This window comes from Lacerta agilis, chromosome 13 (assembly GCF_009819535.1).
Source record: "Lacerta agilis isolate rLacAgi1 chromosome 13, rLacAgi1.pri, whole genome shotgun sequence".
Taxonomy (NCBI): domain Eukaryota; kingdom Metazoa; phylum Chordata; class Lepidosauria; order Squamata; family Lacertidae; genus Lacerta; species Lacerta agilis.
In genome coordinates this window covers 47,945,577-47,966,097 of record NC_046324.1, presented here as the reverse complement: position 1 = coordinate 47,966,097, position 20,521 = coordinate 47,945,577, and the positions used below count along the sequence as shown (strand labels likewise).

Genomic DNA, 20,521 nt, shown 5'->3' with positions numbered 1-20,521 from the left:
GCTTTGCATCTGCCATTTCTCTGTGGCTGGCTGTACCCAGATTGACTCTCAATAAAACAAAACTTCAAATGTGACTGACTATGGTGGTCTTTGTTTTCATGTGTGAGTGGGGTGGGTGGGTGTTTTGGGTTAGGTTAGCCATACTGATTTGTATGCTTCTGGTATATTTTTGTCGTTGTCTTGTTGGGCTATGTGTGTGATAAAGGGGAGCCACACCGGGGTGAAGGCGTCTTCATCTATTTGTCCCCGTGTCAGTTTCAGCTTATTGGTTAATTTTTCTAGTAAGGCTGTTTCCCATACTATTCCACACCCTAGGACAACCCCAACCTCCCTCACCACCAACAGAACACAAGCGAACAACAGAGAACCTGCACAAGCAATGCTGACACCAAACCCTAAAAATATTAAGTAAAATAGAACCATTGCCACCTGAGCCCACCCCCAGCCATCCTCCCACCCATTTCCCCCTTCTTTCTTCTCAATGTCTCAACAAATGAAACTGATTTGTAAAAATGATAAATGTAAAAATTACGAGAGAGAGACATTGCACATACCTTTGTAAATCAAGAAATCGTTAATAGACCACAAACTTGACATGAGTCAACAGTGTGATGCAGCAGCTAAAAAAGCCGATGCAATTCTGGGCTGCATCAATAGGAGTATAGCATCTAGATCAAGGGAAGTAATAGTACCACTGTATTCCGCTCTGGTCAGACCTCACCTGGAATACTGTGTCCAGTTCTGGGCACCACAGTTTAAGAAGGATACTGACAAGCTGGAATGTGTCCAGAAGAGGGCAACCAAAATGGTCAAAGGCCTGGAAATGATGCCTTATGAGGAACGGCTTAGGGAGCTGGGTATGTTTAGCCTGGAGAAGAGAAGGTTAAGGGGTGATATGATAGCCATGTTCAAATATATCAAAGGATGTCACATAGAGGAGGGAGAAAGGTTGTTTTCTGCTGCTCCAGAGAAGCGGACATGGAGCAATGGATTCAAACTACAAGAAAGAAGATTCCACCTAAACATTAGGAAGAACTTCCTGACAGTAAGAGCTGTTCAACAGTGGGATTTGCTGCCAAGGAGTGTGGTGGAGTCTCCTCCTTTGGAGGTCTTTAAGCGGAGGCTTGACAGCCATCTGTCAGGAATGCTTTGATGGTGTTTCCTGCTTGGCAGGGGGTTGGACTGGATGGCCCTTGTGGTGTCTTCCAACTCTAGGATTCTATGAAATACTTTAAAAAAAAACTTCGAAGAGTTCAAAGCGCTTCAGTTCACGAATGCTTGCTGGGCATTTTCAAAGAGAAACATATTGGCAAACCTGCAAAGTGTGTCGTAGCAGAAATGCAGGACCCCAGTGATGTGATGCATGACCTACTCGCCACTTCTTGAGCAACGCATTATATAGCAAACTTGTCCCTGGGCCATTCACATGGGCAACTTTGCCATTCTTGCATTTTAAATGCAAACAGTGGTAGCTGGCGGTGGCTCGGAATGACAACTGGAATTACAGCGGGTGGCAGTGGAGAGCTTAACTCTTTTTTTCTCAGTTTACTGTGGTACTGAATAAAAATTAAAATAAAAACCTTTTCTAGGCACCTGCTATCTGGTAAGCCAGCACCTGCTGCATCTGGTATCCCACCACCAGCAGCAGCAGCTATCAAGGCCAGAAAAAAAAAAAATCCCAGTCCTCACTTCCTCACCTGCAAAATAGCAATGTCGCAAAGTGTTTTGCGTGAGATCCATAGGTTTCTGTTATAAAAATTAGGTTCAACCCCAGAAGGGAGTCCATGAACCCGGGGGAGAGCCTTAGTAGGGCTCCCCTCCTCTCAAGAGCACTTATGAATAAAATAGAGACGATACAGAATCTCCCAAAGCAAGGCGGTTGCCCTTTATTTTATTACTGCTGCAGCAGGGTGTCTTTGCAAGCAAAAAGACCACGAACAAAGGTACACCAGCTCCTATATACACTTTTTGAAATTGCCCCCCTCCAGCTCAAGACCACCCCTCCATACATTAGAATTACATCACAATTTGGGAGGGTCTGGTAGCAGTGATCTGAGCATCTTGGACCCTGCCCCCATGTCTCCTCTCGCCCTCCACCAAAAACCCATCAATTGAAACAAAAGATATTTACATTTCCCTATATCCCAGCCAAGTTAATCACACCTTTTTGTCTGACACTCAGGTATCAGGATGCCAGAGATTATCACTCAGGCAGAGGGCTGCTCAGTAGCTGGAGGGGCAACCCCCCTTTGTTCCTGAGACAAAGAAATACTTGGTCAGTTGGGAGTGAGGCCTGTCTTCCTGTGCTGGTTTTCAGACATGTGGCCTTATTTGTTTTGGTACATTAATAACAATTATTATATATAAATAAAACACCTTAAAATTCTTACAACAGTTTCGTTTTATCTGTGCCCGTTTTGCTGCCTTGCTCAGAATGGCGAGGCATCTTAGGCCGGGCCACTGTTTTGTTTTTTTATTAAATCTGTATACCGCCCTTCATCCATACATCTTGGGGCGGATCACAGCATAAAAATACAAGGTTAAAACACACAATACATAATAAAAACAAGAACAAAACATTACCCTTTTTGCCCCCTTTGCTAGCAGCCCTGCCTATTGCCATTGTCCATGGATTACAATGGTGGCGGTGTGCGGGTGGAAATCGTTTTTTTAAAAAAAAATATAAAATATAAATATATCCATAATCAATAAGTCTACCACTCGGGAGCTCCGTCGTCGCAGTTCCCCCTTGCCAGCCACCCCTACGTCGGCCACTAGGTGGCGAAAGACTCACATCCACAATGTTTCCTCCGCTCGGTTAACTTGAAACGATCCCGAACCTCTAGGTGGCGCTCCGCGGTCTCCTCCGGCAAAGGGGAGATAAAAGCCTGCAGTTCCCCCTCCCGGCCGCGCGGTGGCGCCAGAGAGACGCGCAGCCGAGAGCCTGGAACCGAGTTCGCTCCCCTCCATCTCCTTATTTTTCTTCCGGGTGGGAAAGGGCACGCGCGGCCCTTCCGCTTCCGCCTTCCTCTCCTTTAACCCCCTCCCTGCCGGCCCCTCGACTCTGAGGGAAGAAGCGGAGAGGGGCGGGAGTGGGGAAGGGGCTACGCAGGGATGAATCGCCCGAAGCCCGCGGCCGCGCGCCGCCCCAGCGCCGTCGCCAAACCCTCCGGTGGGTAAATGGGGGTGGGGGTGGGGGTGGGGAAGCGCGTTCACGAGACCCAGGGGGAGGGGCAGCTCCGCATTAAAAACAAAAAACCCCTCTTCTCCACCCCCCCAAAAAAGAATTTCGAGAATCCTAGATCTGCAGAGCTGGGAGGGGGACCCCCAGGGGTCATCTAGGCTGACCCTCCCCCTGCAACGCAGGAGTGACAGCTCGACGGTCCCTGGCAGGTGGCTGTCCAACCTCTGCTTGGAAACCTCCTACGAACCACAGAACTGTAGAATTGGAAGGGACCCCCTAGGGTCATCCAGTCCAGCCCCCTGCAAGGCAGGAATCTCAGCTGAAGCCATCATGGCAGATGGCCAATAAACCTCTGCTTAGAAACCTCCAAGGGAGGAGAGTCCAGAATCTCCAGAACAGGGGTCAGCAACCCTTTTCAGCCGTGGGCTGGTCCACCGTCCCTCAGACCTTGTGGGGGGCTGGACTATATTTTTTTGGGGGGGAATGATGAATTCCTATGCCCCACAGAGATGCATTTTAAATAAAAGGACACATTCTACTCATGGAAAAACACACTGATTCCCGGGCCGTCCATGGGCCGGATTGAGAAGGCGATTGAGCCACATCCGGCCCACGGGCCTTAGGTTGCCTACCCCTGCTCCATAGGGAGACCGTTCCACTGTCAAGCAGCTTTCGCTGTCAGATGTTTAGCTGGAATCCCCATTCTTGTTACTTTAATCCTACCCTCCCTAGCAGGAGAAAACAAGCATGCTCCCTCCTCCATTGGACAGTCCTTGAGATATCTGAAGATGGCTATCCTGTCTCCTCTCAGTCTCCTCTTTTCCAGGCTAAACATACCCAGCTCCTTCAACTGCTCCTCATAAGGCTTGGCTTCCAGACCCTTGATCATCCTCAGCACACATTCCAGCATGTCAATATGATGCTTAAATTGTGGTGCCCAGAATTGGACACACTATTCCAAGTGTGGTCTAACTAAGGTGGAATAGAGTGGGACTTTGAATTCCCTTGATCTGGACACTAGACTTCTGTTGATGCAGCCTAGAATAGCATAAGCTTTTTTCGCTGCTGCATCACACTGTTGACTCATGTGAAGCTTGTGGTCCACTGAGACTCCTGGACAGCCACGGCCAGTCAGTGTCGGAAATACTCAGCTACCTGAGCCAGTGGTCTGACTCGGTATAAGGCAGCTTCCTGTGTTCTCCCTGACTTTGCATTTCCGTGAACTGCTCTTTTTTCCTCCTAGGTCACCCGCCTCCGGGAGATTTCATCGCCTTGGGTTCAAAAGGCCAGTCCAATGAATCGAAAGCAGCCGTCACGCTGCTCAAGCCGGCTTCGGCCGGGTTGCCCTCCGAGCGGAAGCGGGAGGCCGCCTCCGGGCTTGCCAAGCGCCCAAAACTCTCCTCAACGCCCCCTCTCAGTGCCTTGGGACGCTTGGCGGAGGCAGCCGTGGCTGAGAAACGGGCCATTTCTCCTTCCATCAAGGAGCCCTCAGTGGTCCCCATTGAAGGTAAAGAGAGAGGGAAAACCCCTTTGCTCCAGAGAAGGCAATATATGCCTCTGAATACTAGTTGCTGGAAACCGCTGGAGGGGAGAGGGCTTTGTGTTCGAATCCTACTTGATTCTGGTTGGCCACAGTGAGAACAGGAACTGATCCAGCAGATTCTTTTTGTGTCCAACAGACATCACTTGCATGTACAGATGTTTTGATGCAAAGGTAAATGATGGAGTTTGTTGGTCTGTTTCAGATGTCAAGCCCTGTTGGCAAATATGAACCATGCTGCAAGACTCCTGCTCTTTAATATTTTGGCACCCTCACCAAAAAAGTTGTCCAACTTATTAAGAGTGTTACCTTTTTGCATACTCCCTTAGAAGCCATTTGCCTTGAGCTTTAGTATAACTTTTATTTGGATTGCTTAAAAATGACAACTGAGGGCTCTGAGGAACCCATTTCCTGACTGGCTCTCTTTGCAGTGGCCCCAGCGGTTTTGCTGGATGAGATCGAGGCTGCGGAAGCCGAAGGCAACGACGACCGCATCGAAGGGGTGTTGTGCGGGGCCGTGAAGCAGCTGAAAATGAACCGGGCAAAGCCTGACACCACCCTATACTTGAGCCTAATGTACCTGGCAAAAATGAAGCCCAACATCTTTGCCACGGAAGGAGTGATTGAGGTGTGAGCCAGATTTGTCTTTGTGCATCAAGATTAGAAATATTAACTAACTTTAGGGGCATGGTGGGATAGACAATGGAACATATCTCTTTCGGAGAAACTAATGTAGCACTAAGGAACACAAAGACCAAAGTTGATTTTTAAACCATATGGTGCATGTTTTTTCAATATACAGGAAATGATGAGATTGCCCCCTTTCCATCAGCTACTCACAGATCACTCAGGGACAATTGGTTAAAAAAGAGAGTAGAAGAGCCTTAATTGATAGAATCAACTCTAAGCAGTTATGTTGTTGTTTAGTCGTGTCTGAGTCTTCGTGACCCCATGGACCAGAGTACGCCAGGCACTCCTGTCTTCCTCTGCCTCCCGCAGTTTGGTCAGACTCATGTTGGTAGCGTCGAGAACACTGTCCAACCATCTCGTCCTCTGTTATCCCCTTCTCCTTGTGCCCTCCATCTTTCCCAACAACAGGGGCTTTTCCAGGGAGTCTTCTCTTCTCATGAGGTGGCCAAAGTCTTGGAGCCTCAGCTTCAGGATCTGTCCTTCCAGTGAGCACTCTTCTTGCAGTCCATGGGACTCTCAAGAGTCTCCTCCAGCACCATAATTCAAAAGCATCAATTCTTTGGCGATCAGCCTTCTTTATGGTCCAGCTCTCACTTCCAAACATCAATTCTGGGAAAACCATAGCTTTAACTATACAGACCTTTGTCGGCAAGGTGATTCTCTGCTTTTTAAGATGCTGTCTAGGTTTGTCATCGCTTTTCTCCCAAGAAGCAGGCGTCTTTTGATTTCGTGACTGCTGTCACCATCTGCAGTGATCATGGAGCCCAAGAAAGTAAAATCTCACTGCCTCCATTCCCCCACCCCTTCTATTTACCAGGAGGTGATGGGACCAGTGGCCATGATCTTAGTTTTTTTGATGTTGAGCTTCAGACCATATTTTGCGCTCTCCTCTTTCACCCTCATTAAAAGGTTCTTTAATTCCTCCTCACTTTCTGCCATTATACAAACTATTATACAAGCCATTATACAAGCTATTATACAAACCTGCTTAACATTTGACTGCATCATTTACACGGAAGGCTTTCTTAGCAGGTGGGAAGCTTTCAGGCTCTCCGCTTGTTCTCACTGGGGGAATTTGCTTTTGCAGGCACTATGCAGTCTCCTCCGCCGAGACGCGTCCATCAACTTCAAAGCCAAAGGGAACAGCCTGGTGTCTGTCTTGGCCTGCAACCTCCTCATGGCGGCATACGAGGAAGACGAGAACTGGCCTGAGATCTTTGTCAAGGTGCACCAACTTGGGGCAGTGCTCGTGTGGGAGGCTTACTGGAGGCAGGCGGAAGTGTTAAGGCTGAGTGCAAGGACAGGAGTGTCTTCAACACCTGTCACTCGAAAATAATTATCTCTTTTAAATTATTTTTATCCCTGCTCTTCAGATGAAAAGGCTCCCAGAGCAGCTTTGTGTTTTTGATATACACAGTCAAAAGGAAACAAGGCAGGCCCTGGTGGACATGTCACAAAAGGAAAAAGCAATGGGGAGGGAAGAGGAAATCAAGCACACTCAGCATCAGTTCTTAAAGTGGCCAGCTTGAATAAAAACAATTCAGGGGCCATTTGGAGTGGTGTTGTCTCTCCCTCTGCTGCAGCCTGGTGGAATGGCAGCTGCTAGAGGGAGAAGCAAATAGAACAGTCATTGAAATATCCCACCCCATTGGCTAATGTTTTTATTAGGCTATGGAGGGTTTATGATTCTGGCTAAAATTAGAGGGAGCCCAGAGTTGCCGGAGCTACAATTAGTAGCTACCATTCATTTCTGCCACACAGATCTGTGCCATCCCAAAAGTTTGAATACTCATAGCACCAGCGTCTGATATAACAGTGGTTGGAAAGTACAGTCATACCTCATGTTATGGACACTTCAGGTTACGTGTTTTCGGGTTGTGGATTGCGGGAAACCCGGAAGTACCGGAATGGGTTACTTCTGGGTTTCGCCGCATGCGCAGAAGCGCTAAATCGTTCTATGCGCAGAAGCGCCAAATCATGCCTGCGCAGATGCGGCGCTTCAGGATGCGAACGCTGCAGGTTGCGGGCATGCCTCGTGTCACGGATTATGTCCGCAACCCAAGGTTCCACTGTACTGATTTTTGGGGCACACCCACACATCCACACACCCCACTTAACTGCTTTGATGCCTGTGTGTTGGTTCTCTTGACGGTTGAGCCCTGGGATACAAAAAAGGGGACCAGTTCTTTTTGTTGCAGGCGTAGAGAGGTTTTTCTGCTCATCTCTTTTGCAGGTTTACATTGAGGATTCTCTGGGAGAGCGTATCTGGGTAGACAGCCCCCACTGCAAGACCTTTGTGGAAAACATCCAGACAGCCTTCAGCACCAAGATGCCTCCCAAAAGCATTTTGCTCCATGGCGAGGTTGGACGCAGCGGGGGAGACCTGAGCGCTGGTAGGGCACTTACCACTTGGAGAGTTGCTTGGAAGGTGTTTGTGCATTTTCTGAACATACAGATTGCAAACGTCAACATGAAAGAGAATCACAGTACATCTGCTTTAATAGTGCTCACTGTAAAGTCCAGTAGGTTTGTTTTATTTTCATTTTAAAGTTTTCTATTGGTTTTCAAGAATAAAGAAAGAAAAAATAACATTACATCAAAATATCATAGAAACTCCATATCTCGAGATTACTCTGAATCTCCTGATCCCCCCCCCCATCCCATCCATGGGTCCTCTTAATTCCTTTTTCAACTGCATATCAGTACAGTACTATTCAAATTTTTCATCTTCCAAAAATATCTGTACAGTACTTTCTGTTACATCACAAGTGTACATGTATTTAAAATCCTGCTACCTGTTTGCAGTGATTTTGTATATACATTATAAATATTTCCCATTCTTTTTTAGCCAATAGATTAATTTTAAAAGATTGCTGTGGGTTGATTGAGGAATTATGGTTATGCGTAGACCTGTTGACATATGAAATCAAACCAAGCTAAACTCTGCCAGTCATTTTTTTTTTTTTACCTTTCATAGTCTTTTTGTTAACTTTTCAGTTATGTATAGTTTTACAGCCCACCTTTTTCTCCAAGGAGCTCAAGGTGACATACATGGCTCTCCCCCTCCTCATTTAATTTCCACAACAACCCTGTGAGGTAGGTTAGCCTAATAGACAATGACCGGCTCGTGGTCACCCAGTGAGCTTTATAGCCAAATGGGGATATGAACCCTGGTTTCTCAGGTCTTAGTCTGACACTTTAACCACTGTGCCACACTGTCTCTCAAATTTGCCAGATGCTCATATACCACTTAGATAACATTAACCATGTACCAGTTTTCCAGTGTTTACGTATCAGCTGATGAGCTGCCACCATTCAAGCTAAAACTAAGTCCTTGTAAGGAACACCAGCATTTTCATTATCAGATATGAACAACAAAGCCAGCTGTGGAATACACTGAAGCTTGCAGCCTGCTATTTTACCAGTCTCTTCAAATACCATTTGCCAAAATCAATTTGTTACAGAACAGTTCCACCACATATGATCAGTACAATCCCTCCAGCATGGTTTGCTTAACATTTTGTTGGGTGTGGAAGCTTAAATGGAACTTCTCAGAAAATTGACCTGGTGTGAAATTTTGACGATGGTGCTTGGCAGGTCCTGGGATCCGAAGATGAGATTAGCAGAGAGATTGTCGCAAAACGAAATGGTGTCATTTCATAGGGCTTACTTCCATCGTTTAAGGTTACCCGCAGTGTACAGTTCAGACGTAACACTAAACTGTGGTTAGTTGAAAAACTGGAAATGAAAGCTTCTCCACCCCTCGCAGCTGTTCTGGAGAGGAAGGGTGAGAATGACTCTGACGTTTCCTGCTGCTCATTCCCATTGTGACAAACAACGGTTTATTGTGACGTCTGAACTCGCCCCCTTGCTGTGTGTTGAAATGTGCGTTCTTGGCTTTCCTTCAGGGAACAGCCCACACCCCTCTGTGCCTGAAGAGGAGGACAGCCAGAGCGAGCTGCTGATTGCTGAGGACAAGATGAGCCCAGAGCAGGAAGGACAGTTGATGCCCAGGTACGCTTGCCCATTGATGGCAAAGGCCCTCACTTCAAACCCTAAACGGCCTCTATACCTGAAGGAGCGTCTCCACCCCCATCGTTCAGCCCGGACACTGAGATCCAGCGCCGAGGGCCTTCTGGCGGTTCCCTCATTGCAAGAAGTGAGGTTACAGGGAACCAGGCAGAGGGCCTTCTCGGTGGTGGCGTGTGGTATTCATGTAGGATTAGATGAGAAGTGATACATTGTCTTAGACATTGTGCGAGTGAGCAAAAGACATTCCGATATCCATATGTGATTGTGCTGAGTGTAACGTTCCTTGCTGGTCTATGTTCAAGATATGATTTCTTATGACCAATTCTACATGACCTGACATTGGCTAGAAATTGGCTGTTCCTATTGGCTGCCTTAAGCTTCCATTACTGTGAGACGAGAGAGTCACGTCTCTCCTTTAGTTAAGTTGCTGTTTAATTTACAACTGGCTGGTAAAGGATGTGTCCCTTTGATAACCTCATAGCATCTGTCCCTTTGAAGTAGTGTCAATATGGCAGAGGTGTGCCATGGATGTTTGTACTTCACTTCTTCCTATCAATCTTCTGTCCTTTCTTCTACCTGATCTTTGGAATGCTAATAGACCTGTAGCTAGGGAAGTTAGTTACTAGTTTTAACCAGTTCTGCAAAGTTCAAAGAGTCTTTGTTCTCATCTTACCCTCGTGGGTTTTTGGGGGGTTACGCTGGACGATTGTCATTGGCTAGTTTGAATTCAGTAAGGCGGTTTCATGTGTGAATAAAAGTGCCTGGGTAGAGAGAGAGAGAGAAGGCTTTTCGCCCACTCTTGTCTCCCAGTCAGGCTGGCTGGTCAAGACCTTGTCTGTTTTTATTTGAACTCACGCAAAGTGGCTTAAGCAGAACGCCACAGTGGCGCCCGCCCTGTGGAACACCCTTCCACCAGATATCAAGGAAATAAGCAGCTATCCTATTTTTAAAAGACATCTGAAGGCAGCCCTTTTTAGGGAAGTTTTTAATATATACTGCTGTATTGTATATAAATAAATAAATTGTTGTTGTTGTTGTTGTTGTTGTTATTATTATTATTATATGGTCTTTTCTTTTCCCAGGTACGACGACCTGGCCGAGAGCGTGGAGGAATACGTCCTGGACATGCTGCGGGATCAGCTCAACCGGCGTCAGCCCATGGACAATGTGTCCCGCAATCTCTTGCGCCTCCTAACTGCCACCTGTGGCTACAAGGAGATTCGGCAAATGGCCGTGCAGAGGCTGGAGATGTGGCTGCAGAACCCCAAGGTAAGAAGGTTGGGCTTGGTTTTGGTTCTTTTTTAAACTGAGACTCCCCATTCCTTTACTTGAACTTGGGGTTGGGGCTGGATTCTAACCAGGGCAGGTATTGTTTTTGTCTGTCGTTATGGCAGTGTTTTTCAACCACTGTTCCGCGGCACACTAGTGTGCCGCGAGATGTTGCCTGGTGTGCCGTGGGGAAAACGTCCCGGCCGTTGTTGTTGCCTTCCTTCAGCCAATCAGGGTCAGCCTGCGCGTTTGTACACAGAGCCAAAAAGAGACGCCCGCCTTGCCCCAGCAGCGCCGAGGCTACACTGCACTGCATTGCATGGCCCTGGACGCAGCAGCCGGGCCGGCCGCCTCAAAAGCGCCTCCCTCCCTCCTTCACCCTCCCGCCGGCCAATCGTCAGCACCCTCCGGCCTGCCAGAGTTCCTCGGCTGTCGGCGTGGCCCTGAAGGGGTCCTGCGCGCCGCCCGCGCGCGCGCCTTGTCTCGAGTGGGGTTCCGAGGCCAATGTAGGCACGCGCATCTTAGAAGCGGGAGGGGTGTGTGGAAAGAGCGGGCCGGAGATGAGGAGGAGGGAGCCGGCAGTGGAGGTGGGTGGGGGCTTGGAAATGGCGCGCGCGAGGCGGAGGCCGGTGGGGGGGGGGGGAGAGAGAGAGGATTCAGTACCAAATCGGATGCAAAACCGCATCTATAACCTCTCAAGGGAAATGTTTCCCAAAGTGCAGTCATCTCCAACCTACATAAATTAATTAAGAATTCTTTTGCTGTTTGGAGGAAATAACAAGCCTGGCTCCTTTCAGCTGGGTGAGAGCACTTTGCTAATAAATGATGAATAATTAGGATGTGTAGGTTTCCTTTTGCATTTATTTCGCACTTGCTGGTTCAACCTCTTTGAACTTCCCAAAGCACAAGATCATCACAAAAAAGGGAAACACCACATTGGCTGGGCTCTCAAGTGTGGCATGGCAGTTAATTATATCATGTCAGGATGTCTCAGGAGCTTCTCCTCTCATGTCTTTGTCACAAAAAGTCACTCAGGTACAAGACTAGAGTCCCTCAGACCTTACTTGGGGCTGGACTATATTTTGAAAAAAATATGAACAAATTCCTATGCCCCACAAATAACCCAGAGATGCATTTTAAATAAAAGGACAGGTTCCAATTCTGTAAAAACATGCTGATTCCTGGACCATCCGCGGGCAGCATTTAGAAGGTGATTGGGCCACATCCGGCCCCCGGGTCTTAGTTTGGGGACCCCTGCTCTTAAGTCCAAGAATTATAAAATACTTTCTTTGTGTTTATTTGATTCCTATTCAAGAGAATTACTTTATATATAGTCAATATAGGCACAGAGTTAAATTTTTTAACATTTTCTAATGGTGGTGTGCCTCGTGATTTTTTTCATGAAACAAGTGTGCCTTTGCCCAAAAAAGGTTGAAAAACACTGCGTTATGGTATGTTGTGTGTGTGTTTTTATATTGTAAACCACCCTGTGATCTTCGGACGAAGGGCAGTAAGGAGATTTAATAAATGATCATAATAGTCTGACCTGATATAAGGCAGCTTCCCATCTTCATTTTTTAAAAATCATTTTTATTGTTTTTGCAAATACAAAGTACAAATAAACGCAAACTTATAAGAACATATCTATATAAAGAAATTCTCCAAATCTTGAGACTTCCCTCCATGCCCTACATAAAGTCTTATTTTAAGCGTCTACAACTGCATATTCATCCATTCTCCAATTTTTATATCAAACCATATTGTCCATAATATTTTTTACACTACAATCGAGTCAAAATCCTGCTCTTGTTTCCATCTGCTTACAGTGGTCTCCTAAGTAACTTATAAAATTTCCCCATTCTTTTATAAAGTTTTTATCCTTTTGGTTGTTGAGTTTTCCAGTGACCTTTGCCATTTCAGCTTGGTTTGCCATTCTTCTCTGGTAGAGACTTTTATCTTCTTTCCAACTCTGGGCTAAGCTTCCCATCTGCATTTTATTTGTGTGGCTTCTTTCTCCCCTGCCTGCACTCATTGCACACACATCCCTTCCACTTCCTTCCCAGCTCACCAGACCTGCCCAGGACTTGCTCATGTCGGTCTGCATGAACTGCAACACCCACAGCTCCGAGGACGTCGAGGTGGTCTCCAACCTGATCAAAATCCGCCTCAAACCCAAAGTGCTTCTCAACCACTACATGCTGTGTGTCAGGTAAGCCCAGGCTGAAGCCAGGCAAAAGGCCCTATTTCACTAGGACAGGCATGTCTAAAGTCTGGGCCAGGGGCCTGATCCGGCCCGCCGGTCGGGTTAATCCAGCCCCCTGCAACAGTTTATTTCAACCCTTAAAAAGCTGCCCTTCCTCAAATTATGTAACTTCCCAAAATGTATTCCAGTGTTGTTGTCTTAGAGCAGGGGTGGCCAACTCCCAAGAGACTGCGATCTACTCACAGAGTTAAAAACTGGCAGTGATCTACTCCCTTTTCAGGTCAAAGTTGTTGAGCTTTTTTTAAGGAAGAAGGAAGGCCCGTTTTTTTGGGGGGGGGGGCGGTTCAGGTCAAAGTTATTGATTTTTTTCAGGGAGGAGGTAAAATGTTGAGCTTTTTTTTAGGGGAGCCACAGCTTGTTCAGCTTCTTTGGGGGGAGCCATTGATCTACCAGTGATCTACCGCAGACGTCCAGTGATCTGCTGGACGATCTACCTGTTGGACATGCCTGTCTTAGAGCACCAGGGCTTCTAAATTCATGTAACCACTGACGTTTTGCAAACTTTAGAAGCCAGAATGGTGCAAAGGAGAAAAAGGTTGGTTCTCCTATTTCAGGATGAAGTGTGACTCCCAAAGTTCACTTAGTGATCTCAAAAGCAAGTCAGTGGCTCTGTTTGAACATCTTATCACATCTTGGTTTGAAATGGATATAGTTTATAGAGTTAGAATAGTTTTGCTAACAATGTTTTGATGTTATGTCTGAATTGGGAAACCAGTTATAGTCAAAGAACTATTGTCTCGAGTTAGTTGTACAATAGAAGGAGTATTTTTTTTAATGTATTTTTATTAAATATTTTCTTGGTTTACAAACAAGAACAACTATCTGTCAGGGTAGAGCCTTGACACTATCTAACACATTAAAAATAAAAATAAGTAAGCAACAAACTAAAAACAGGGTAAGACACGTCAACACATCTGGGTGGGCTTGCCTAGACCAAAAATGTTTTTGTCTAGTGCTGAAAAGAGTTCAATCAATGCGCTTGCCTGACATCAATAGGCAGGGAGTTCCGAGGTGTAAGTGCTTTCTTACAAATACAGAATGAGTATTACGTGGTGCATAATAATGGCTTTACAGGACATCACAAGGACACCAAATTTAAAGACCTGCTTCTGCATTTCCTTATAGTTGCTAGATCAAACCACCATTTGATCGTGGGGAAAACTGGATAAACCTAAACTTACCCACATTATATAGAACAATTTGGACTTTAGCAATAGCATAAAAAAATGCATATAGAATCCAGGTTCTGCAAGGAAAAGGAAAAACCACAATAATTTTACGTCACCCGGCAGAACTTTATTACATGTGCATTTAGAAAAGATTTGCAAAAATACACGACAGCGGGCGGTTATGGACATTTGGCAACTTCAATGTATGTAACATGAACCCTGGAACTTCTTATTCTTTGAGGAGGTCTTGATGTGCCTTGGATATGACACAGGCGCTTTCTGTGTATTCTCACTTCTCTTTTCCCTACATTTTATATAGTATTGTTTTTCTTTTGCGTGAATAAGATTGGACGTTTTTCCCCCTTAAAAAAACAAACAAACCAACTTCATTTCCTGCAGGGAGCTGCTGAACGCCCACCGGGACAACTTGGGCACGGTGGTCAAATCGGTGGTCTTCAACGAGCTTTCAAATGCCAGGAATCCCAACAACATGCAGATTCTCTACACGGTTTTGCAGCACAGCCCGGAGCTCGCCCCGAAGGTAGGTGGCTGGTTAGCCAGGGCTAGGGAAGCAGCCTGTGGGACAGAGAGCCAGTGTGGTGTAGTGGTTAAGAGCGGTGGGCTCGTAATCTGGTGAACCGGGTTCGCGTCCCCGCTCCTCCACATGCAGCTGCTGGGTGACCTTGGGCTACTCACACTTCTTTGAAGTCTCTCAGCCCCACTCGCCTCACAGAGTGTTTGTTGTGGGGGAGGAAGGGGAAGGAGAATGTTAGCCGCTTTGAGACTCCTTCGGGTAGTGATAAAGCAGGATATCAAATCCAAACTCTTCTTCTTCTTGATTCTGCTGTGACTGAATTTTTCACATGCAAAAAACACTGGAGGCTACAATGCAGCGCCAACCCCACGGTGATCCTTTCAACGGGTTCCCCTAACAAAGATGAAAAATTACAAATAAAATAAGCTGCATGACTCTCTCTCTCTCACTCACACACACACTCAACACACACAGCCAAGACAGGCGAGGTTTGTGCAAAACAGCTGCTGTGTGGTGTAGTGGTTAAGAGCGGTAGACTTGTAATCTGGTGAACCGGGTTCATGTCTCCACTCCTCCACATGCAGCTGCTGGGTGACCTTGGGCTAGTCACACTTCTCTGAAGTCTCTCAGCCCCACTCACCTCACAGAGTGCTTGTTGTGGGGGAGGAAGGGAAAAGGAGAATGTGAGCCGCTTTGAGACTCCTTCGGGTAGTGATAAAGCAGGATATCAAATCCAAACTCTTCATCAGCCCCCTCTTGCCAACCCTGCTTACACAGCATCTCCTCCTCCTTGCTCTCTCCCCAGTTCCTGGCGATGGTCTTCCAAGACCTGCTGACCAACAAAGACGACTACCTGCGCACCTCGCGGGCCTTGCTGCGGGAGATCATCAAGCAGACGAAGCACGAGATCAACTTCCAGGCTTTCTGCCTCGGTCTCATGCAGGAGCGGAAGGAGCCTCAGTACGCCGAGATGGAGTTCAAGGTAAGAGGCCGGCTCATTCCCCCCCCCCCAGCCGTTTCTGCCAAAGGTGTCTTCCTCCTGTGTTTTTGTTTTTTGTTTTGTAATCTATTTATTTTTAATTTTCAATTACTAAAATCCAATAAAAACCACATTTTGTCAATCTCTAACTACAAGTCATATGCCAATATATACCAATTATAAAGCTGATTATACATTTTGTGTGACTTCCCGTGTGCTGGATTCCAAGGTGGAATGTGTTTTTTCCCCATCCTGCTTCCGAAATCTTAATTAATCCAACTACATTCAGTCCTGTTCTTAATCCTTTATCCACAGCTACAGAGCTTTTGACTTCCATTCGTATTATCAGATTCAATGAATCTTATTTCTGCAAAAGACGTTCTATGTCCTATAAATTTCCTCTGTGCTATGTTTATTTTATCCGTTATTTCTTCATTCCTCCTGCTCTCAATCATGTCCTGTGCAGCATTGCTTCTTCTGGTCTTTCACTCTTTCTTTTCCTTTGTTCCCCAAGGCGGTAACTATAACTGTGTCACACGCCATCTTTTTTTGGTTGTTGTTACTGAGTCTAGATAAGGAGTGACCTGACATCCCGCCAAAGCTCCGACGAGTCTCCCAGCTTCTCCTTCTCCTCCTTGCTGTTTCTGGTTTTATCCAAGGCCACATTCACAACGTACAATTAAAGCGCCATAATGCCACTTGGAACAGTCTTCCCCCAAAGAATTCTGGGAGCTGCAGTTCACCAATGGGTGCTGAGGGTTGTTAGGAGACTCCTGTTTCCAGTGTGGTGTAGTGGTTAAGAGTGGTAGACTCGTAATCTGGTGAACCGGGTTCGTGTCTCCACTCCTCCACATGCAGCTGCTGGGTGACCTTGGGCTAGTCACACTTCTCTGAAGTCTCTCAGCCCCACTCACCTCACAGAGTGTTTGTTGTGGGGGAGGAAGGGAAAGGAGAATGTGAGCCGCTTTGAGACTCCGGGTAGTGATAAAGTGGGATATCAAATCCAAACTCTTCTTCTTCTTCCCTCTCTGAGCTACAGTTCCCGGAGTGGTTTACCATTCATTCCCTCTTTCCAGGGAACTCTGAGAACGGTAGCTCTGGGAGGAAAGCAGGGGCCTGCTAACAAGCCCTTGGCTCCCAATGGTGGCCTAGAAGGGGAGACACCAGAGGGGCACTTCTCTGTGGTGTCTCCCCCTAGAACTGGCCCATTGCTGAGCAGCCCCCTGTCTGCGCACCCGAGTCGCCCACGACTTTGCTGCACAGCCGTCGTCTCCGGCCTGCCATGCAAGGGAATGTATCCAAAACAGACTCGTTCAGGTGTCCTCCATGTCAGGAAATGAGATTCCTGCAGATCTGTTGTCTAAAGTTGTTACCAGGGAACAACGGAGTAGTTCCGCCAGGCCTTTGGCCAGGGCTCAACCTGTCTCCCCTTCTCTTTTTGTATAAGGACTAGTATGAAAGAGGCCTCCCAGCATCCTCACAGGCCCATATAAGAACAGCGTAAACAGTTGGGCCTGATGAACATTTACCGTTCCCAACCCTAATCCTGCGGAAAGCCATCTAATTAGATTTAAATTTGATCCGGACTTGTTTTTAGGAGGTGATTTAATTATTGTTTGATTTTATACTAATGTTATATGTTTGATGTTAGCCGCCCTGAGCCCGGTTTCGGCCGGGGAGGGCTGGATACAAATAAAAGTTTATTATTATTATTAGTAGTAGTAGTACGATGGTTGCAGTTATGCTGAAAAACTGCGGCAGTGGGTGCATGAAAAGGGGGAGGATGTTGTTATTCCATTCCCCTGCTGTGCAGATATGGGGGATTGTTTTATCACATGACTGTGTTTGCATTCCATTCCTGATGGAGTCATGAGAGCGGAGGTTGATTTACACAGTTCCGTTCTGTTGTTGTACTTTTGTATCCCCTTCTCTCCGAGGAAGAAGAGAGAGAGGAACCACGTTTTCCTTTGTCCTGATTTGTATACAGTGGTACCTCTGGTTGTGAACAGGATCTGTTCCGGAGGCCCGTTTGCAACATGAAAAGAGCGCAAACTGAAGTGTTGTATCTGTGCATGTGCGCGGCGCAATTTGACGCTTCTGCGCAAAGCACGATTTAGCACTTCTGCGCATGCGCACCGAAACCCTGAATTAACCTGTTCCGGTACTTCTGGGTTCAGTGCATTCGTAACCCGTAGCGAACGCAACCAGAGTTATGACTGTATCATAAAAGTGGCTTAGTACTCACACCTCGAGTCTAGCTCTGCTGTTGTTGCTCTGCTAAGGCAATGTGTGCTCACATCCCAAGACATGAGTCACGGAAGCACGTCGGGGAAGAAGACTGATGGATCTCCCGAGTGGCACACAGAAGGGAGAGGCGGGCTGGCACGTATGTGTCATTTGCGGGGGGGGGGGGGCTGTCCTGCCTCCCAGCAACCCCCCCCCCGGCCGACATAATCACCATCCTCCCCTCTTACCCCCGGCAGGACCGCTTTGTCATCCACATCACAGACCTGCTGGCCGTCTCCATGATGCTCAGCATCACTGCCCAGGTGAAGGAAGCCGGCCTCGCGTGGGACAAAGGAGAGAAGAAGAGTAAGTGGGTTGCATCAGTTGGCTTAGTCTCTGAAAACAGGGCGAGGAGGAGGGAGCCGGGTGGACATGTAGGATCTGTGGGCCTGTGCTGGAGATGCTGCCCAGAACCGACGTGAAAGTAAGCACGTAAACAGATAAGATTATTAATTCCATCACACGCCTATCATAATAAATCTGAGCTTTGTTGCTGTGCGTTGTCAGTCTCACAGCCTGTTTCGAGAACGTTGCCCTCTTTTATCAAATATGAAGCGTTTGCATGCCTAAACTGCACAGACAATATCAGTGGTTTCCTTTGCAAGGGCCAGGGGCCGTATTTTCCAATGCCAGTCCTGCAGCAAAGGATCCTTCTCTTTTCCCGGGGCTCATGTGATCCTTATTATCTCTTTTTCTTAATCCGCATCTGAACATTGTTAACAGGATAACTCTTTCAGGCAAAAAATTGAACTCCAGTTAATTTTTAAAATATGGTTCTTTTTGGGGGGAGGGGTGTGTGTTATTGGGTTGTTGTTTTCATTTTGATATTATAATAAATATAAATAAAATAAATTCATTTTATTTATATTTATTATTTGGAATTTGTATACCACCTTATACTCAGAGGTCTCAGGGCGGTTCAATATATATTGGTTTTACATTTTGATTTTGTTCTGTGAACTGCCCTGAGATCTCTGAGTATAAGGTGGTATACAATTTCCAAATAATAAATATAAATAAAATGAATTTTCTTATTGTCGCCACCCACCCTTCAGATCTGCCTGCCCGGACTTAAGAACAGGGCTTTTGTGTTGAGAGCCACATTTTCCCCACGGTAATCTGTTTGGAGCTGCGTCTTGGTGGGGGGCAGGACTAAAACCAGTGGTGTGCAGGGTCACACCGAAAAGGGTGGGGTCACCCTCTCTCGCTACTGCCCTGTTTCCTTTTTATCTCTCTTTTTGTTGCCCCTTCTTCTCCCACAGTGGGTGGCGCTGTGGGTTAAACCCCAGAGCCTAGGGCTTGCCGATCAGAAGGTCGGCAGTTCGAATCCCCGCGACAGGGTGAGATCCCATTGCTTGGTCCCTGCTCCTGCCCACTTAGCAGTTTGAAAGCACGTCAAAGTGCAAGTAGATAAATAGGTACCGCTGCGGCGGGAAGGTAAACTGCGTTTCCGTGCGCTGCTCTGGTTTGCCAGAAGCAGCTTAGTCATATACCCAGAAGCTACGCTGGCTCCCTCGGCCAGTAACGCGAGATGAGCGCTGCAACCCCAGAGTCGTCTGCGACTGGACCTAATGGTCAGGGGTCCCTTTACCTTTACCTTCTCCCTCTAGCCATCCCTCCACACCCTTGCATCTCCCTTTCGCTTTCCTGCTTCATCCCAGCCCAGGGAAGGACTTGACTGTCTCTTGCCCAGAGGTCTGATCACTTCTGGAAGGCTTTTGACATCGGGCCAAGAGGTGTATGAAATGAGGCCCCTTTGGCTGCAGATTGCCCACCCCTGTCCTGGAACCTTGACCCACCTGTTTCAAGCAAGATGGGCGAGATGCTGACTTTTGCCCTTCGCCTTTGCCCCTTCCCCGCCATGGCAGTGTGCAAGAGGGCTTCCCGGCTCTGCCATCCTGGTATCTGATGACGTTCTTTCTGACCCCCTCTGCCTCTGTCCTTCTCCGCAGACTTGGAGGTCCTGCGTGCCTTCCAGAACCAGATTGCAGCCATCCAGAGGGACGCTGTTTGGTGGCTGCACACGGTGGTTCCCTCCATCACCAAACTGGCTCCCAAAGAATACGTCCACTGGTAAGAAGCTGAGCTTGGAGTTGATGCACCCGGCCTCTTGGGGGAATATCCTGGGTTCCCTCTGAGCATCCTCATTCAGACCAGGATTCGGTCTAGGAGGCACTCGAGGGTGGGGAATCAGAATAAGAGGAAATGGGTGGGGTGGGGTGGACAGGCATGGATCTTCTGACAAGGTAGGAGGCTGCTCCTTCCCAGCCCAGGAGATCTCGTGGGAAGATTCAGGACAGATAAAGATTCAGCACATATTGAGCTATGGAAGGAGCTCCATGCAGGGAACGGTGACAGCCACCAACTTGGATGACTTTAAAAGAGGATCAGGCAATTTCACGGAGGAAAAGGCTACTGATGGCAGCATTGCTTTCTGGAAATCATAGGAGGGGAGAGTTGCTCCTGTGCTCGAGTCCTGCATATGGGTTTCCCCCAGTCATCTGGTTGGCCAGTGTAAGAACAGCATGCTGGATTAGTTGGGACATTGGCGCGACCCAGCATGGTCCTCTTAGG

The 20,521-nt window shown here is 47.2% G+C and overlaps 1 protein-coding gene across 1 annotated transcript in view; it reads left to right on the top strand.

The window, feature by feature from the left end:
* The first annotated feature begins 3,080 nt into the window (after positions 1-3,080).
* The window catches only part of INTS1 (integrator complex subunit 1), a 73,953-nt gene continuing 56,512 nt past the window's right edge, over positions 3,081-20,521 (top strand). The window contains exons 1-12 of the mRNA XM_033166445.1: positions 3,081-3,172; positions 4,428-4,691; positions 5,156-5,352; positions 6,502-6,639; positions 7,648-7,807; positions 9,323-9,428; positions 10,529-10,715; positions 12,779-12,924; positions 14,547-14,688; positions 15,488-15,664; positions 18,145-18,253; positions 19,900-20,020. Coding sequence (XP_033022336.1) covers positions 3,115-3,172; positions 4,428-4,691; positions 5,156-5,352; positions 6,502-6,639; positions 7,648-7,807; positions 9,323-9,428; positions 10,529-10,715; positions 12,779-12,924; positions 14,547-14,688; positions 15,488-15,664; positions 18,145-18,253; positions 19,900-20,020 — 1,805 coding nt within the window. The 5' untranslated portion in view covers positions 3,081-3,114. The remainder of the gene's footprint in view (positions 3,173-4,427; positions 4,692-5,155; positions 5,353-6,501; positions 6,640-7,647; positions 7,808-9,322; positions 9,429-10,528; positions 10,716-12,778; positions 12,925-14,546; positions 14,689-15,487; positions 15,665-18,144; positions 18,254-19,899; positions 20,021-20,521) is intronic.